Source organism: Micromesistius poutassou (genome assembly GCF_964030765.1).
Source record: "Micromesistius poutassou genome assembly, chromosome: 10".
Lineage (NCBI taxonomy): Eukaryota > Metazoa > Chordata > Actinopteri > Gadiformes > Gadidae > Micromesistius > Micromesistius poutassou.
The window spans coordinates 463,827-483,351 of record NC_140280.1 but is presented as its reverse complement, the minus strand read 5'-3'; the positions used below and the strand labels follow the sequence as shown (position 1 = coordinate 483,351).

Sequence of the window (19,525 nt, the reverse complement as noted above, 5' to 3'; positions counted from 1 at the left end):
GTGCGCCAACTTTTTTTTATGAGATAGAGAGACCCCCTTAAAGATGAAAAGATCATTCAAACCCAGAGTAGTTTCCGAACTATCGAGTTCACTCACCGTGTGCCTATTGCTTTACAAATTTTCCACCCTCTCCATTTGGCCTCAATTGGCTACGGATGCAAACTTGGAATGGACACGCGCAACGGGGATTTCTAAAGGTTACTGTACAGTGGTGGAGACTAGCGTCAGGCGCTGATCATCACTACGGTAGAGCTAAGAAGGTTCTACGAGCGCTTCAGACCAACCTTACCAACGAACGACGTACGAAAGAGATTCGTAGCAAAGAACGTTTCGGGAAACACACGAAATGTTGAGGTAGAACTTAAAGAAGAGGTTACGAATGCCTGCGCTTTTGCGCATGGTAAGGCTATGTGCACAGTGCGCCAACTTTTTTTTATGAGATAGAGAGACCGTGAGAGATAGTGAGACCCCCTTAAAGATTAAAAGATCATTCAAACCCAGAGTAGTTTCCGAACTATCGAGTTCACTCACCGTGTGCCTATTGCTTTACAAATTTTCCACCCTCTCCATCAACATATTTTTAGGCTTCAGTGAACTATGCTATTGCTTCCATAAATAAATAAACAGTTGAAGTTAGGCACGGCGTGATACGGAACTCTCCAAACTGATTGGACGTCATAGCAGTTCTGTATATATCCTGTATTATCCTCCATTGCTCAACTTCAGCATAAAAAGTGTGGAAGTCCATCCGACCAATGAGAGCAGGAAACAAAAAAAAAGAAAAGAAAGAGGCAGCAGTGTTCCTAGGTCAGTGATCCTAGGTCAGTGTTCCCAGGTCAGTGTTCCCAGGTCAGTGTTCCCAGGTCAGTGTTCCCAGGTCAGTGTTCCTAGGTCAGCGTTCCTAGGTCAGTGTTCCTAGGTCAGCGTTCCTAGGTCAGTGATCCTAGGTCAGTGATCCTAGGTCAGTGATCCTAGGTCAGTGTTCCTAGGTCAGTGTTCCCAGGTCAGTGTTCCTAGGTCAGTGTTCCTAGGTCAGTGTTCCCAGGTCAGTGTTCCTAGGTCAGTGATCCTAGGTCAGTGATCCTAGGTCAGTGATCCTAGGTCAGTGTTCCTAGGCAGAGGAGCCGGCCATCTCCTCGCAGGCAAAGTAGAGCTTCAACGGAGCGAAGAGGTGCCGGATCACGGGCACGCTCCACGACTTCCCCAGGACCTTCTGCCGCTCCTTGCTGTTCATGTTCCTCACGTCGGTGTAGTGCTTGGGGAAGCCGAAGATTCTGGATGTGTAGGGAGAAGATGGAGCTCATTCAGGATCGTATCAACACTTGTAGTATGAAGACACCCAGGGGGGGGCCAACAGATGGGGTGATACCATCCATGCAAATCTAAATCTGGCTTGATGTGACGGTAGAATAAAGACTACACATGCCGATAGGGGACCAGATCAAACATATGAAAGGGTCCAACCACACTGATGGGGGGGACGTTCTCAGCATGGCTGACCCCAGCGGGGGGGGGGGGGGGGGGGGGGGCGGCGGCCAGACACTTACGCCTCAATCTCTGTGATCCACAGGCTGTCCTCCTTGCCCTTCTCAATGACAGGACCTATAGGGACTTTGCCCTGCTTCAGAGAGTTGGAGTGGGTGGTGATGGTCCTCACCTTGGTCAGCTGCAGGGACACAAAGGATTGTTACAAAACTACAACTGTCTGAGACGAGGAGGGTAGAGTAGGAGACTAGGAGGGTACAGTAGGAGACTAGGGGGCCTGGTGGTCAGGTAGGATGGAGGAGGGTACAGTAGGAGACTAGGGGGCCTGGTGGCCAGGTAGGATGGAGGAGGGTGCAGTAGGAGACTAGGAGGGTACAATAGGAGACTAGGAGGGTACAGTAGGAGACTAGGGGGCCTGGTGGCCAGGTAGGATGGAGGAGGGTACAGTAGGAGACTAGGAGGGTGCAGTAGGAGACTAGTAGGGTGCAGTACAGGGTTTAACAGGAACCTACCCGGGCCTCTCTCCCCTTCTCCAGACATTGCTGCAGATTGAGCTTGTCTTTGTGGGAGGGCGTCATCGGTCTGTGGGGACAATCAAAGCAACTAGAGATGACAGCTACAAATAGATAGGGACCGTATACAGTCCAATGGTGGCACAGTTCGACAACGCTGTAGGTACCAACAGCACTCAGCTATGATAAATGATGAGACTGTGAGTGAGGCGGCATTGCGTTAGGATCATTACCGGAGGCAGTAGTTACCTGTTCATCCCCGGGATGTTACCCCAGAAGTAACGCGCTCTGTGGGCAGGACTCACTTTCACCGCATCCACCATCACCGGGTTACACTGTCGGCCAATCAGATTGCATGGTTAGATCCCAGGAACAATCCATGCATCACTTTCAGCATCATGAGACATTCATCACAGACAATGAACGAGGCCAGACTAACGAGAGGAGACGTAGGTACTGATACGGTATACGACTGAAGCCCGTAGCCTGGAAGGTCCTTACCTCCAGGAAGCGGCAGATGTTGTGTTTGTCGTGGGCGTTCATGGACACCACGTTCTCAAACATCCAGAAGAAGGGCCGGGGGTCGTCGTCCCGGGGTTTGAGCAGGTGGAGGATGCGGTAGTACTCGAAGAACAGTCTGCCACTGCCCTCTGTTGGCGAGAAGAGAATTACACCACAGGAGGCTCACTCTGGCCCCCAGAGAGACCAGAGAAGAGAATTACACCACAGGAGGCTCACTCTGGCCCCCAGAGAGACCAGAGAAGAGAATTACACCACAGGAGGCTCACTCTGGCCCCCAGAGAGACTAGGGAAGAGTTGGTGACTGATGTGCTTCTGACTACTTTGATTTAGAAAATTATAAAAGCAAAAAGGAAATGACAAATTGTGGTTACAGTCAGGAGAACCTAGAGAATATCTTCAGGTTTCGGTTGAAATAAATCATAAGTCTGATGATTAATATTGTGACAGAACTGGTGCATTCAGGTTCACAGCTCTACGTACCGTAGATTCCCTTCCTCAGAGGGTTGACACCAGACAGGTCATTGCAGGGACTTCCACCAATCAGCAAGTCAAACGGACCCCATTCCTTGAGCTGCATTGGATGAGACCAACTGTCAATCACCTGGGGCATTGTGAGCGTCACACAGGGAAACAGATTTACAATAAAACAGAAGACTGTTAAAAGTCATAACAATGAGCATTCAATGAGAACAAAAGACAGGGGGACAGCCCTGGGTACAGCCCTGGGTACAGCCCTGAGGGGGTACAGCCCTGGGGGGGGTACAGCCCTGGGTACAGCCCTGAGGGGGTACAGCCCTGGGGGGGGTACAGCCCTGGGGGTACAGCCCTGAGGGGGTACAGCCCTGGGGGTACAGCCCTGGGGGGGTACAGCCCTGGGGGGGGTACAGCCCTGGGGGTACAGCCCTGGGGGTACAGCCCTGGGGGGGGTACAGCCCTGGGGGTACAGCCCTGGGGGGGGTACAGCCCTGGGGGTACAGCCCTGGGGGTACAGCCCTGGGGGGTACAGCCCTGGGGGGGTACAGCCCTGAGGCGATAGAGAAAGGAGAGCGCGCCCACCTGCTCTTCGGTGATGAAGCGCACGTCGTCCACGTGCGTGACCTTGGTCTCATGGTTGATCCGCGTCACTGCGAGGGAATCCTCGCAGATCTCTGAAGCAACGTACTTGTCCACTTTAAAACCGAGGTCCTTCAGCACTAGAAAACCTGGGGAGACGCACAGTGACACACGCATCACATGGAGCTCTGACTGGAGCCCATCTCTACTAACCTGTTCCCCTTAGCCCCGCCCATCTCTACCACTGGTTCCTCTTAGCCCCGCCCATCTCTACTAACCTGTCCCTCTTAGCCCCGCCCATCTCTACCACTGGTTCCTCTTAGCCCCGCCCATCTCTACTAACCTGTCCCTCTTAGCTCTACTAACCTGTCCCTCTTAGCCCCGCCCATCTCTACTAACCTGTCCCTCTTAGCCCCGCCCATCTCTACTAACCTGTCCCTCTTAGCCCCGCCCATCTCTACTAACCTGTTCCTCTTAGCCCCGCCCATCTCTACTAACCTGTCCCTCTTAGCTCCGCCCATCTCTACTAACCTGTCCCTCTTAGCTCCGCCCATCTCTACTAACCTGTCCCCTGTCCCGGTTCCTCGTAGCCCCGCCCCTTTCTACTCACCTGTTCCCCTTAGCCCCGCCCCTTTCTACTCACCTGTTCCCCTTAGCCCCGCCCCTTTCTACTCACCTGTTCCCTTAGCCCCGCCCCTTTCTACTCACCTGTTCCGATGCCGTCAAACAGCGACAGAACTCGGAGCGGTCGCCGTTGATTGGCAGGAAGGGAGGGGTAGACGCGGTGAGGATCCTGAGAACGTCCACAAATCACAGCAGTGTTTAAATATAAGTTTAAATATCCAAAAAAAAAAAAGGTTTGGCTCATTTCAAGACAAAAAGATAAGAGATAAGCTTTAAATCCAATAATTGAATTTTGCCGATATTCAATTATTGGACGACTGGTCCGTCCCCCGACCGCCCCGTCCACCTGCCCACAGTCTCCCGCTGCACTCAGTGACCAGAGGCTCCACGAGGCCGCTACCGCTACAGCCAGCGAGCTGGTCCTGTGTCTTCAGGGCGTGGCTCTGGAGGAAGTTAAGTTATCCTTTATTGTCCCTTTTTGCGGGAAATTCTTTCTCTGCTTCTGACCCACCCGGGAGCCGGTGAACACACCCGGAGCAGCGGGCCGCCGCAGTGCAGCGCCCGGGGAGTAAGTGGGGGTTTCAGGTGCCTTGCTCAAGGGCACCTCATCCGTGGATGAGGACGTAGGAGAGTGCTGCACAACCACTCCCCCCGTCCATATTTTTGCCTACCGGTCGGGATTCGAACCGTCCACCCTCCAGTTACCGGTCCAACTCTTTAACAAGTAGGCCACGGATGCCCCCATGTTGGCCCCGTGAAGACGTGGGCAGCGGGCCCCGCGGGTCACAGAAAACAAACTCACGAATTCCATGGCACTGTTGTTGGCAAAGAACTCCTGCACACGGACGCTCCAGTCCTCCCGGGGCTCCAGGGCGCCGTGGGCCGCCTGCGGCTGGCACAGGTAGCAGATCCACGGGTCCACCTCCTTCAGAGAGTCAAACGTGCCCGGGCCCACCAGGATGTCCAGGCAGTTGAGGCAGAAGGACCTGGAGAGAGAGAGAGAGAGAGAGAGAGAGGCGGTGGGACGTGGATGAGCTGACGGAGGAATGATCAGCGATCATCAGGCAGGCAGACAGACAGACAGACAGACAGACAGACAGACAGACAGACAGACAGACAGACAGACAGACAGACAGACAGACAGACAGACAGACAGACAGACAGACGTAGTCCAGACAGACGGACCTGCAGCAGCTGTCGTTGCCGCACAGTATGACCTCCATCCCGTAGCAGCAGACGGTGCAGTAGGACTGGTAGCCGTCCTCGTCGTAGTGGAACAGCGTCTCTGTGAAGTTGTCCTGTGCAGCGGGGAGGAGAGGGTACCGTCATGAGACCGTCTCACTGTCTCCATGTGGAGTGACGGTCGGCTCGTCGCTCCGAGGAGGCGACAGCGTGTGACGTGTTACTGACCTTACACCTCGGACAGAGGCCTCCTCTGAACAGGGGGTGGGGGGCCTCCATGTCGGCGGTGCCGCAGCACAGACAGAAGTCTGCACAGAGAGGAACCGAGTCAAGACGTTGTGGGCAGAGCGACGCTACATCTGTTCATGGTTAAGAAACACGTTCACGCACGTGGACGTTTTGTGAATGGGTAACAGAACAAGGCTCACCTTCGATGTCCAGCCCCTGCTCTGTGATGCTGCAGATGGCGGCCTCTAGCCAACGGAAAAACATACGACAAGACGTTGGCTCAAGACAGGGCGGATGGTAAGGGACTGCGTTCACTCACATCTCAGCATCCCAGACATCAGAGCTCCTCTATCATTAAAGCTCTTATGAAGTATCATTCTCCATATGACCATGGGCCTGTGGTGAGTGTAGACCCTGGCCGCGGTGCCCCCCCGTACCTCTGTCCGTCTGGTCTGGTTCAACGTACCTCTGTCCATCTGGTCTGGTTCAACGTACCTCTGTCCGTCTGGTCTGGTTCAACGTACCTCTGTCCGTCTGTCTGGTTCAACGTACCTCTGTCTGTCTGTCTGGTTCAACGTACCTCTGTCTGTCTGGTCCGGTTCAACGTACCTCTGTCCGTCTGGTCTGGTTCAACGTACCTCTGTCTGTCTGGTCTGGTTCAACGTACCTCTGTCCGTCTGGTCTGGTTCAACGTACCTCTGTCTGTCTGGTCTGGTTCAACGTACCTCTGTCTGTCTGGTCCGGTTCGACGTAGTCACCGGCCGCCTCCTCGATCTTGTGGCAGGTCCTCGGCTTGTAGGTGAGTGAGACGTCCACGGCGTCGTTCTTGCTCCTCTCCGACCCTCCTCCGGAACCTTCCCCTTTCTCCTGTCCCCACCGTCTCTTCTTCCCCTTGGCGGGCTTCGTGGGCGTGGCCTCTTGGGAGTCGCTGGCGGACTGTTGGTCCAGCCCGCCGGACCGCTTCCTGCCCAGGAGCGAGTCGGTCCTCTTCTTCTTCCTCCCTCTCTTCTTCTTCTCCTTCTCCTCTGGCTGGTCGGTGTTCGTTTCATCTGTATGTGGACACATGGAGTCATCATCGGGGACGTTCAACGTGTGGCCAGGGAGACAACGACACTAATGTATCGATTAGAGATGGAGTTCCGGACACACACACACACACACACACACTAAATCCTACAGACACACAATGCAAAGGAACTACTCGGACTACCCAAACTCGGATTGCGTGTTTTCTGTGTTGAGGACACAGGAGGCGTGTGTGTACCGTGTGTGTGTGTGTGTACCGTGTGTGTGTGTACCGTGTGTACCGTGTGTGTGTGTGTGTACCGTGTGTGTGTGTGTGTGTGTACCGTGTGTGTGTGTACCGTGTGTGTGTGTGTGTACCGTGTGTGTGTGTACCGTGTGTGTGTGTACCGTGTGTGTGTGTGTACCGTGTGTGTGTGTGTACCGTGTGTGTGTGTGTACCGTGTGTGTGTGTGTACCGTGTGTGTGTGTGTGTACCGTGTGTGTGTGTGTACCGTGTGTGAGGGGGGCTGGCGGTCGGGGGCCCATCAGGGCGCCGGCGGGGAGGGTCCACTCCGAGGCCCAGTCCAACAACAGCCCCAGCAGCTCCTTGGGGTCCTTCGGGGAGAACTGCTTCTCACAGCGTCTGGCCGCCTCCTACAGACAACACACACACGACGCACGGTTAACACACACACACACACAACGCACGGTTAACACACAACGCACGGTTAACACACAACGCACGGTTAACACACACACACACACACACACACCTACCTTTAGAAATCCGAATACTGCGGTCCTGTACTGAGACGTGGTGGCAAACGTCTCCTCGCAGTAACACTGGTGGAAGTCAGCGGCGGGCTGCAAGCTCTGGAACGGGACCTGAGATAACATCAAAACATTAACAACAACAATCAGGTGACCTGAGACAACACCAAAACATTAACGACAACGATCAGGTGACCTGAGACAACACCAAAACATTAACGACAACGATCAGGTGACCTGAGACAACACCAAAACATTAACGACAACAATCAGGTGTCGTGGCTATTTCCTTTAGTCCAGAATGCAGTTTGAGTTGTTTTATACCGTTTCAGCTCCTCCCACATTGCAGATAGTAATCAATAATCAGACAATAATCAAATCAGGTTATGTTTACCTAAGACACAGATTTGCGTGTGTTCTCATCAAGCAGAAGAGTGCCAGGTTACCAGGTCACAAGTACAAAGATTAACATTATTGGTTGACTCTAAGGACATAGAAAAGGGTTTACATTTATTATTTTAGTCTTTAGTTTGAGCTGGGTAGTCACAGTGAGACAGACGTCTCTTTTACTAATCAGCCCTGGCCAACAAAGACCGCACCTCGCTAAAGGACACATAGGAGACACAGAAACAGAAGGTGGAAGGTGGGACAGCTGACCACAGCACATGGGTTAACGTCTTGACGACCTCGCTCACTGTGAGCTGAACCGAGCACAAAGGTCAGTATGTAGACGACTCTGGGGAGAGGCAGGGTGGCAAGACAATACACAACGGAACGGAAAACAAAGCTCATACCACTAAAAGGTAGCAACATTTTTAGAATTTTTCCATCACAGATGGCAATCATAAAACTCATTCTAAGGCTGCCAGCCCCAACCCCTGTGCTGCTGCTATATCATAATGCTTACAACTGCATGAACTCATGTTGATGAACCAGTAGCCCTACCTCAACGTACTGGTCCTCGTCTTCGTACCAGCGGACCAGGCAGACCCGCGGGACCGTGGACGCTCTGCCCCGGGCCTTGATGACGGCGGGCCACAGAGACCTGCTGCCCGGTCTGGGGCCCCACACCAGCCCGCCCACCCAGGGGCCCACGTCGTCCTCCTGCACACACACACACACACACACACTTTTATTTGGATCGTAACAAGTGTCAACTATTTAGATCATGGATACACATTGCGTCTTCTTCTCCAGATTGCTAAAACTGCCTATTGTGGCAGAGATGGAGCAGTACTTTGCAAGTCTTTTCACACACACACACACACACACACACACACACACACACACACACACACACACACACACACACACACACACACACACACACACACACACACACACACACACACACACACACACACACACACACACACACACGTGTGGGTTTTGTGTTGTTTACAGATGTGGTTGCCGTGGTAGTACCTCAGGGGGTGGCGTCTCTTCCGTCATCGTGATGTCCTCTGAGATGGTCTGGTCTACCGGGCTGGACGTCATGTCTACTTCATCCACATCACTGTCTATGATGCTTATATACACCGGGGGTGGAGAGGCACTCACTAGAGGGCACAAGAACATGGAGCCATTTCATGAATCCACCGCCTCACTGCATTTCATGTGAACAAATCAAGGCCAAAATAATGTATTCATTAGAACATTTCCCAGCGCATCAGAGCTCAGCTGTAATAATAACACCATATTCACCATATTCATCATGTTAAGTGTAAGTTAGTACACCAAGTACCGCCTCCCTGTCCACGTCACTCCGTTATCTGTACGTTATCTGTACATTATCTGTACATTATCTGTAGATGTGTTCATCCTGTTTCTTACTTGTGCTTGACGTGTTTGGGGAGCGTGCCATGGAACTAGGGGCTACCGTTGCAGGCAGAAACCTTCCTAGAAGAGAAAGTGGAGACAAACAAACAAACAACGTGAGCATGTCTTGATACAAAGGATTTCTTTTAGTGACAGATGGATTTTATTTCATATTTTTCATACGTTTCAGATTTTTCAAACGTCCACGGCCGGTGGGGACGTCCGAGTCCTCGCTGAAATCCGATCTGCTATCTGATGAAAACAAATCAAATCAGGATCAATGCTTCACCTTTATTGACGCAAAACACGAAGTTCAGTCTAGTGGCATGACATTTACCAGAGGAGTGGTCGGTCACCTCAGACTCATCTTCCTCTTTCTCCTCTGCTGCTTCCTCCTCTTTCTCTTCCTCCTCCTCTTTGCTTCTCATCCTCGCTCCATTCCCCCGCTTCTCGGGGGAATGGAGTCTGGGAATGGGAGCTGCGGACATGCTGCTCCTGAAAACCTGGAGTTGGACATAAACCGCCACGTACAAAACTCAGCAGAGCAGCATAGAGATCTCAGCGTTAGGAGGAACAAGAGGAGGAGACATGGGATCTGTGTCACTGTGGACGTGACTTTGTAGAGACACGGTAGAGACACAGATGCAGACGCTTGTATGTTCCATCCAACGCAAATGACTATGAAGCAGGCAGGGGTTCAGGTATCAGCCTGAAGGCCAAAGGGGACCGTTGTCTTTGCCCCTTCTCTGTAGAACAACACTGACCCTCCAACACTGTCTGACCTTTCTGTTGAGGGCTTTAAAAAGCTTTTAAACCCCCACTTGTTCAGACAGGATTTGTATTCGTGTTCTTTTTTCTCTCCCCATGTTTTTACTTCTGCACGCATATGATTCCTGTTCGTTGATCATTGTATGCGATGTTGTATGCGTCAGGGTTTTGGTTGTTTGTTTAGGTTCCTACTTTTCCATCAAGCACTCTGGGGCTTTTTGTTTGAGTTGCTAAATGAATGACGCCCAACTAACCACAGGTAGGCTCACTCACTCAGACGCGGGTTAGAGGCGTGTGGGACCCTTGGGTTGAGTCAACTTGTTATATTATTATATTATATTGTGCAAAGGAAGTGTCGCCCTGCCCACTGACCTTATCGAACACCGAGTCCCTGTTGAGAGAGTGCGGCAGGGCCAGGAGGATCTGCAACAGCGTGTGCAGCAGAGAGCTCCTCTGCATCGTCGAGAGCACCTTGGAAGAGAGACCGTTTTTAAGCCAGCTTCAGAGCGGTACAGGCTACAGCAGTAAACGTTGGTCAGCACAGACTCCCACGCCCCGTCGTTTACCTTGCCCCAGTTCCTCTCTTCTCGGTCTCTCCGGTGAGCCTCTGTGACGTCCTCCTTTTCATCAGAGTGCAGGTCAAACTTCCGAACCACATCTCTGGTCAGATCGTGACTCTCTGGGGAGCCAGAAGTAGACAAGCCCAGATGCAAACACAGTTTCCTCATCAGCCAGCCACGACTCTGCAAATCCTGCCAGAAAAACCCCGGGATGATTATAACAACAATGATTCTTACACATCATAACACACAGACCACATGCAGCCAACGTGAACCGTCAGGACACGCCTACCTTGCCCGCCCGCGGCGGCGTGAGCAGCAGGCGCATGTTCTGCATGGGCGTGAAGCCCAGCTCGTCCGGAACGCTCGCCTCTATGCTCTCCAACACCGCCCGGGTGAAGGCCACAACGCTGCCCAGAAACGTCTCCCACGCCCCGTCGTCCAGGGCGGCCTCGCACCCGGACAGCGTCAGCAGGCACCCGTCGCCCAGCAGGCTCAGCTTCAGCTCGGCGTCGGGCAGCAGCAGGCTGGCGTTGCGCAGCATGCCCTTGTGGCGCCGCTCCAGGTACGGCGCCACGGAGGAGCTCTTCAGGATGCGCGCCGCGTAGGCGTGGCTCAGCGCCGCCATCAGCTGCAGCTGCACGGACAGCTGGGCCGCGCCCGACCGCTGGGCCTCCTGGAAGTCGCAGAGCGGCCGCAGGGCGTGGCTCAGGTAGCGCGCGCCCAGCCGGACCTCCCGCCGCTTCAGCAGGACGCAGACCCAGTGGACCTCGGGCGAGAAGGCCAGGGACTCAAAGTAGTCCTCCAGGACGTGCCAGGCGCGGCACATCTGCCGCACCATGTGGCTGAGGAAGAGGCACTGGGCGACGACGGGGACGGAGGGCTGGCAGAGCCTGGAGCAGGCCACCAGCTCCCTCAGCCCGGCGACGGGGGCCAGGCTGCGGTCAGAGAAGTGGTGGTGGACGTGTTGGACCAGTTCGCCCACCGTGCCGAAGGCGGCCCGGAGCCCGTCGCTGCAGGCTCTCCCCGCCAGACCCGGGAGACTACAGAGGGACACCAGCCCGGGCCGGAAGGCCCGCAGGCGCGCTTCCATCTGGCCGCACACCCCCGGGTCGGGGCAGTCCCAGTAGAACACGGCCAGGTTGTACAGGGACAGGCCGAAGTGGAACAGGATTTGAATCAGGCCGTCGGGGTCCAGTGCGCCCTGGTGCACTGCGGTCGTTTCCGAAGGGGCCGGCCGGGCGTCGAGCAGCTTCAACACGACCCGCCCTGAACTCTGGTCATAGTAGCCCACCAGCAGGACGCTGGCTGTGAGGCCGTCCCCCAACGCCACCCCGCTGTACAGGTAGAGGCAGTACGGCGTGTGTGAACAGACCAGGGCGAGGTCCCTGGTGTAGTCTGGAGACAGGATGTGAGACCTGGCGAGCTCCGCCTCCGTGTTCGACGTGAGGAGGTATCTTTTGATCAGGTCCTGTAAGCTCTCTGTGCAGGGAGCGACTACTTCATCACCTGAGTCCGTTTTCTCCTCCTCTCCATTTGTGTTTCTCACGCTCGCCTCCGCTTTCTCGCCCATACCGTCGTCGTCGTCGTCGTCGTCGTCAGATATCATGATGACGATCTCTCCGACCTGGCTAAGAGTCTCCTTCGTCTGTCGCTCTCTCCCTCCCGGGGCTTTGCTCTTTGTTTCCACCATGGTCCTCGTCATGGTGGAACCAAAGATGTCTCCTATGTCTCCTTCCCGGCGTTCGCTGACCGCTGCGCCGTCCTCCCTGACTCCCTGAGACCTTCTTTGTTGCCTTTGGTCGGCCGTGCACTTTGTCAGTCGTTCTCCCCAACCTCTCCGTCCGTGTGCTTGGTTGGCCCTGCGCCTCGTCGTCCGTTGTCACAGTTGAAGTCGCTTCTACAACAAAAAAATAATAACCAAATGGAAATTGCATTTGTACAATATTGTTTGGGCCTAGACCGACAGTGGCCAGGACATCATACATCTAACTATTGTCTTCATTGCCACCATTTCTACATTTCCAACTCTGTTTATTGGCAGATGTGTTCCATTGTCGCTGCAGTGCTGGATGCATGGAGGAGAACCACCGCAGTGCAGTTGAACTCCATGCATGCTTGTTGTGTGCAACCGACTCTATAAAACAAACACTTCTAGTGTACACTGCAGCACTGATCTGACCAATGCCAGCAGGGTAGGGAACAGCGACGGATCCACAAAACAGTGGTGGTGAGGCCCAACCACTGGAGGGTGTAGAGAGGGAGTACCTGGGACTGCCACGCAGCGTCCTGTCCCTCAGCCCGCCGTGTGTCCTGTGGATCGTCCCGTCTCGTTGTCCACAGGACTGGAGACAGACAAGAGCACGGCATGAGAACAGACGCCAGTAGTACACCCTCAAGGACGTGATGGGCTGAGAAGGGATATCATTTATAACCTCGGCGAATAGATATTTTATTTGTTTATTATTTTGATGTAAAATAAAATGATCAATAAATATTATTTTAATACATATCATCATTTATATCTGTGTGGTTCTCCCTCTCACAGCTAAGCTGAACGATTTGGACGCATTCGTCACGTATTTTATGACCTGTAAACGTCAAGCTCCGGGTCTGATTTATTGTACACAACATTCCGTTCATTCCATTCTTATGAGCAAATAAAGCCACGTGTTCACGACCACGGGCGCTCTCGACCAATCAGAGCGCGAACAGCGCTACTACTCTAGAGAACCGGCCATGCCCGCCTGCCTTTCACCACAAGTCCGGGGGAGGGGTGCGGGGCCGTGCGATCGTTGCCGTGCGATTTGAAGCCACTGCAGTGTGCGTGGTTTCCTTGGGGATTTGAATATTTTCTAAACATTTAGCTTTACACTTGGCGACCCATTTAGATTTAACATTTAACATTTAGATTTATATACAACATTTAGATTTAGATTTAAGATTTAGATTTAACATTTAGATATAAATGTAACATTTAGATTTAGATTTAACATTTACATTTAGATGTAACGTTTAGATTTAGATATAACATTTAGATTTATATATAACATTTAGATATAATTTTTAACATGGATTTTTTACATTTGAACATATTGTTGAAAATTACATATAACGTGTTGTTTTACATGAATTTCGGTCTCAAATGTGAGGAAAATGCGCTAAATGTGACGAAAGTGAGCTAAATGTTGAAAATGTATCAGCTAAAAAATTGTAACCGAATGTTTACAAACGGCACCCCGTACAACCACTTCTGATCAACGCCTTGTAGTGCACGGCGCTCAACCGGTTCGTTAGTTTGTTTTATTAAGAACAGTCGGCCGAATCCTTACATGCATATTACCTGGCCTCACTTCTGGATCCTCCTCTGGGTCTTAAGGTGAATAATGGTGCCTTCTATTTGTCCACCCGACTCGATCTGCGAGTCGGATTTCCGAGTTACGAACCGGAAGTTGCAAATAGAACGCCCCCCGATGTCGGAAAAACGACTCGTCTGAACTCCGAGGACCCCGAGTTCAGTAACAAAGATGGCTACTCCGCGCATCACATGTAGTAAACAAATTGTGGTTTTCTACTATTTTAAGCACTTGTGTTTTTGTTGTAACCAAATGAAGAAGTCGTACACACAGCACTGTGTACTGTCACCTATAGGCATGTCGTTACAGTCTTATTATGTGTTAAATACCGCCTAGTTTGTAGCTTGTGCCGCTGAAATTGGCTAGAGACGCTCCATGTTGCTATGACAACAACGCCGATTCTTGAGCAGAAAGCGGAGCTCCGACTCGTCTTGTTGCCAAACAGAACGGGGTCACTCGTTTTAGGGGACGGATGTGACGCCACACCCGAGCTGCAAGTCGCGATTACGAGACAAATAGAAGGCACCTTTAGGGGGGGGGGGGCAGCGTGTTCTTTATTGTCTCTACACAACACACACCTCGACCCGAGCACCGACCAACGAGGTCCTGAATGGGCAACTGCAGACGTGCGGTTTAGCTCAATGCTAAGCTGTTTTAAATCGCGAATATTGGTCAACAAAAAGAACCAAAGCACAACAACAACACTCACCTCCTCCTCCTCCTCCGCAGCAGCAGGCGGCGTTTAAATCCCGTCCCACGATGCCGACGCGCGGCCGACTTCCTCCCGACGCCCGGGAGATTCTGACCAATAGAATTAAGTCCCGCCCCCGAGGCTCCCGGTTCCCTCGTCCAAATGTCTATGGGGGAATAACACGGGGTTTATGAACGATCGTACATAACAAACTCTGTAGGTGGCAGAGAAGTGAAAACTGCATCACGTTTTGAACTACACACTTTTTCCATCTGGTTTCCACTGGGGTTTTGGATCGTCGGTGCCGTTAAAGTAGTAAACTATTATGAAGAAGCATTACGCTAACGCGGATCTGCGCAGACTTAGGACGTCACGACTCTCCCAGTCAAGAGTGTTCGAAGTCGTTCCCTATTCCCTCACTATACGGCATTTCAGAATGTTAGTAAACAATAGCCGTAACGACACTTCCGGGTGGCAGAACGAGCGGCTACCACTGACCTGAAGCCATCCAGCCGGCTGTAAACACAAATAATAATAATAAATAAATAACAATAAAGACTATGTCACACAGTCAACAAAACATTGTTGTTGATCTGAAGTTGAAACGATGACGAAAACTATATTAATATGATATAATATTATATATATATATATATATATATATATATATATATATATATATATATGTATTAATGAGACGTCCCGTAGCACCCCGCAAGAAGAAAATCATTAATTCAAGCCATTTACCCTGTTTTTCTCGATCGTGGAAGGGTTTGTTTACTAGTGGTGCCAACGGAGAATGCATCGGCTTTTGCCACCCGAGGGGTGTTCCAAGAACGGAGGTTTAACAAACACAGAGTTAACGCTGAACTCTAGGTTGTCCGATCCTGTGCCGACTAACCCAGAGCTGTCGGTTCCACAGCACCGGTTATGAATTAGTTCAATCAACACGGGGTTGGTTAACACAGGGTTGTGCGCGTTCACGGCAAACCTATAAAGACGTGATGTATGGATCATGGAAATCCTGATCAAAATGGCGAAACGGGCCGCTTATTTTACCGATCAAGGTACTAATTATTATTTTTCCTCCCTCAGCAACTAAAGAATGAAAATGATGGAAGAAAAGTGTTTTTTTTATTTTTTATTTATTTAAATGATTTCTGCAAATGTGGTCTCGCATCCTTTGTCAGCCCTTACAAACATTTGCGAATGTGTTCCTCCTCGAGGAACGGGTAAAGTGGGGAGGCATCTCTTTGCGCAGAGTGGCTATATTGTGGAGGACGGCGCATGCAACAATTACATCGCATGCCCGTTCCGGACAAACTCTTAGTCCACGTAGGCATTGGAATCTGGAAGTCTTCAATATCCAGAATGTATTTTCAATCTTAACGCGGGTTCTGCTGTGTGCCAGGTTAAATGTTGTCTGTGGTCCAGGAGCGGGATTAGGGTACGGGGTGATGAGCGTCGGGAGGCATTGATACCCTCGATCTCCTAGGAGATCCCCATCGAATTGCCCTGCGATCAAATACAAACTTTGAGCTATCTTGCACAAGCACAACAATTATATGAGGTCTATGATATGTTCATAATGCAACGCACCCTGTTGAAATGTATTGCTCACATTGGATGTGTGCCATGATCAATGCACCCAATTACATTAGGAAATCCTGAAATATAACACCCAGATGAAAAGTCAACAAGGATCATTTCGGAGCCATTTGGGAACACTTAAAGTAGATAATGCTGACCTGCAAGTTGGTGAAACTCCATGAAGTTACGCAACAACCGCTTCAGCGCAAGACAGACGCACGGAGCGGCAGACGGTAGCTTTGCCTATGTGCTCAGCATCTCCTACACTGTACAAAAAGCTACCCGTCGCAAAAAAACGGAAAGCTATGCAAATTGTTTGTAGTGAACTGAGGGCAGATCCACGATTGGTAACATTTGCAATGTAGGGTTGGAGAAGGCTATTTAAATATATCAAAGAATCACGTGAAAAACTATATCTCTCCAGCAAAAAGTCATCCGGAAAGGACAATATGTCGAGGTCTAATTAATCTCTCTGTGAATTGCACAAATTATTTGCGCTCCGATATCAATAGGCGAACACGTAAAAGCTGCGATAAACGTGGGTTTAAATAGCCTACTCTGAGCAAAACCGGGTTATCTTCCAAACTTAACCTGCGCAAAACCTGCTCCGACCAGGTTTGATTGAGAGCATATGTTTCCATAGCAACTTACATGCCGTGGTCATTTTGGAACGGAAAACCTAGGGTTGCCGCTAACCCTGGGTTAACTTAGCTGGGTAAGTGATAAAACCGGCTTTGTGGAACACCCCTCCGGAAGAACATAGTGTGACGTCATGGTGAATTGCCGATTCAGTAAACAAACCCTTCCACGATCGAGAAAACAGAGTAAATGGCTTGAATTAATGATTTTCTTCTTGCGGGGTGCTACGGGACGTCTCATTATATACTAATGCATTACATAATATTATATTAATATAGTTTTCGTCATCGTTTCAACTTCAGATCAACAACAATGTTTTGTTGACTGTGTGACATAGTCTTTATTGTTATTTTTTATTATTATTATTTGTGTTTACAGCCGGCTGGATGGCTTCAGAGGGGTGTTCCACAAAGCCGGTTTTATCACTTACCCAGCTAAGTTAACCCAGGGTTAGCGGCAACCCTAGGTTTTCCGTTCCAAAATGACCACGGCATGTAAGTTGCTATGGAAACATATGCTCTCAATCAAACCTGGTCGGAGCAGGTTTTGCGCAGGTTAAGTTTGGAAGATAACCCGGTTTTGCTCAGAGTAGGCTATTTAAACCCACGTTTATCGCAGCTTTTACGTGTTCGCCTATTGATATCGGAGCGCAAATAATTTGTACAATTCACAGAGAGATTAATTAGACCACGGCTCGACATATTGTCCTTTCCGGATGACTTTTTGCTGGAGAGATATAGTTTTTCACGTGATTCTTTGATATATTTAAATAGCCTTCTCCAACCCTACATTGCAAATGTTACCAATCGTGGATCTGCCCCACTACAAACAATTTGCATAGCTTTCCGTTTTTTTGCGACGGGTAGCTTTTTGTACAGTGTAGGAGATGCTGAGCACATAGGCAAAGCTACCGTCTGCCGCTCCGTGCGTCTGTCTTGCGCTGAAGCGGTTGTTGCGTAACTTCATGGAGTTTCACCAACTTGCAGGTCAGCATTATCTACTTTAAGTGTTCCCAAATGGCTCCGAAATGATCCTTGTTGACTTTTCATCTGGGTGTTATATTTCAGGATTTCCTAATGTAATTGGGTGCATTGATCATGGCACACATCCAATGTGAGCAATACATTTCAACAGGGTGCGTTGCATTATGAACATATCATAGACCTCATATAATTGTTGTGCTTGTGCAAGATAGCTCAAAGTTTGTATTTGATCGCAGGGCAATTCGATGGGGATCTCCTAGGAGATCGAGGGTATCAATGCCTCCCGACGCTCATCACCCCGTACCCTAATCCCGCTCCTGGACCACAGACAACATTTAACCTGGCACACAGCAGAACCCGCGTTAAGATTGAAAATACATTCTGGATATTGAAGACTTCCAGATTCCAATGCCTACGTGGACTAAGAGTTTGTCCGGAACGGGCATGCGATGTAATTGTTGCATGCGCCGTCCTCCACAATATAGCCACTCTGCGCAAAGAGATGCCTCCCCACTTTACCCGTTCCTCGAGGAGGAACACATTCGCAAATGTTTGTAAGGGCTGACAAAGGATGCGAGACCACATTTGCAGAAATCATTTAAATAAATAAAAAATAAAAAAAACACTTTTCTTCCATCATTTTCATTCTTTAGTTGCTGAGGGAGGAAAAATAATAATTAGTACCTTGATCGGTAAAATAAGCGGCCCGTTTCGCCATTTTGATCAGGATTTCCATGATCCATACATCACGTCTTTATAGGTTTGCCGTGAACGCGCACAACCCTGTGTTAACCAACCCCGTGTTGATTGAACTAATTCATAACCGGTGCTGTGGAACCGACAGCTCTGGGTTAGTCGGCACAGGATCGGACAACCTAGAGTTCAGCGTTAACTCTGTGTTTGTTAAACCTCCGTTCTTGGAACACCCCTCGGGTGGCAAAAGCCGATGCATTCTCCGTTGGCACCACTAGTAAACAAACCCTTCCACGATCGAGAAAAACAGGGTAAATGGCTTGAATTAATGATTTTCTTCTTGCGGGGTGCTACGGGACGTCTCATTAATACATATATATATATATATATATATATATATATATATATATATATATATATAATATTATATCATATTAATATAGTTTTCGTCATCGTTTCAACTTCAGATCAACAACAATGTTTTGTTGACTGTGTGACATAGTCTTTATTGTTATTTATTTATTATTATTATTAGTGTTTACAGCCGGCTGGATGGCTTCAGGTCAGTGGTAGCCGCTCGTTCTGCCACCCGGAAGTGTCGTTACGGCTATTGTTTACTAACATTCTGAAATGCCGTATTGCCTATGTAGTGTTTATGATACAGTGAACTATATAGTGTTTATGATACAGTGAACTATATAGGGAACGAATAAACGAGAATTCGGACACTAGGTTGAACATTTCTGAACGTCATTTGCGTCAGTAAACGCGCCCGCATTGCATTGTAGTACACAATGAACGCTGCTCGTTCATGTGTGAAACCGATCAAATCGATCCAAATCTCAATAACAGCCAACAAACATCTTATCACGGTCAAACCAAAAAGTCAAGTCGTGGAGAAAAGAGGCTGAACCTCGCCAGCGAATAAGTTTTATACACCACTGAAACCACGCGTGAAGTGACCGTCACGGTAGGGTGAGACTGACCCTCCTCCCCAACCAGTATGACGTATGAAGTCTGGGCATGTTGGAACTAGCTCCCGGTT

The 19,525-nt window shown here is 50.2% G+C and overlaps 1 protein-coding gene across 1 annotated transcript; it reads right to left on the bottom strand.

Moving 5' to 3' along the window:
- Positions 1–1,057: 1,057 nt before the first annotated feature.
- LOC311353787 (uncharacterized protein) lies at positions 1,058–12,272 on the bottom strand. Its single transcript, XM_084473607.1, has 23 exons — positions 10,821–12,272; positions 10,535–10,720; positions 10,341–10,439; positions 9,538–9,703; positions 9,384–9,452; positions 9,216–9,281; positions 8,808–8,941; positions 8,328–8,486; positions 7,389–7,496; positions 7,124–7,265; positions 6,332–6,655; positions 5,807–5,851; positions 5,607–5,686; positions 5,382–5,494; positions 4,999–5,182; positions 4,281–4,365; positions 3,576–3,721; positions 3,000–3,090; positions 2,499–2,647; positions 2,247–2,332; positions 1,998–2,067; positions 1,548–1,666; positions 1,058–1,274 (listed from the first exon to the last, which is right to left on the bottom strand). Exons 1-23 carry the CDS (start codon positions 12,231–12,233, stop codon positions 1,112–1,114), a joined length of 4,197 nt encoding a protein of 1,398 aa, XP_084329733.1. The 5' UTR covers positions 12,234–12,272; the 3' UTR covers positions 1,058–1,111.
- Positions 12,273–19,525: the final 7,253 nt, after the last annotated feature.

Excerpts from the sequence above, each read along its gene's own strand:
- LOC311353787 (XM_084473607.1), bottom strand. The coding sequence starts at position 12,233 with ATGACGAGGACCATGGTGGAAACAAAGAGCAAAGCCCCGGGAGGGAGA. Across the intron at positions 8,487-8,807 it reads AAGAGACGCCACCCCCTGAG|GAGGACGACGTGGGCCCCTG; the intron begins GTACTACCACGG and ends GTGTGTGTGCAG. Across the intron at positions 7,497-8,327 it reads ACGAGGACCAGTACGTTGAG|GTCCCGTTCCAGAGCTTGCA; the intron begins GTAGGGCTACTG and ends ATGTTATCTCAG.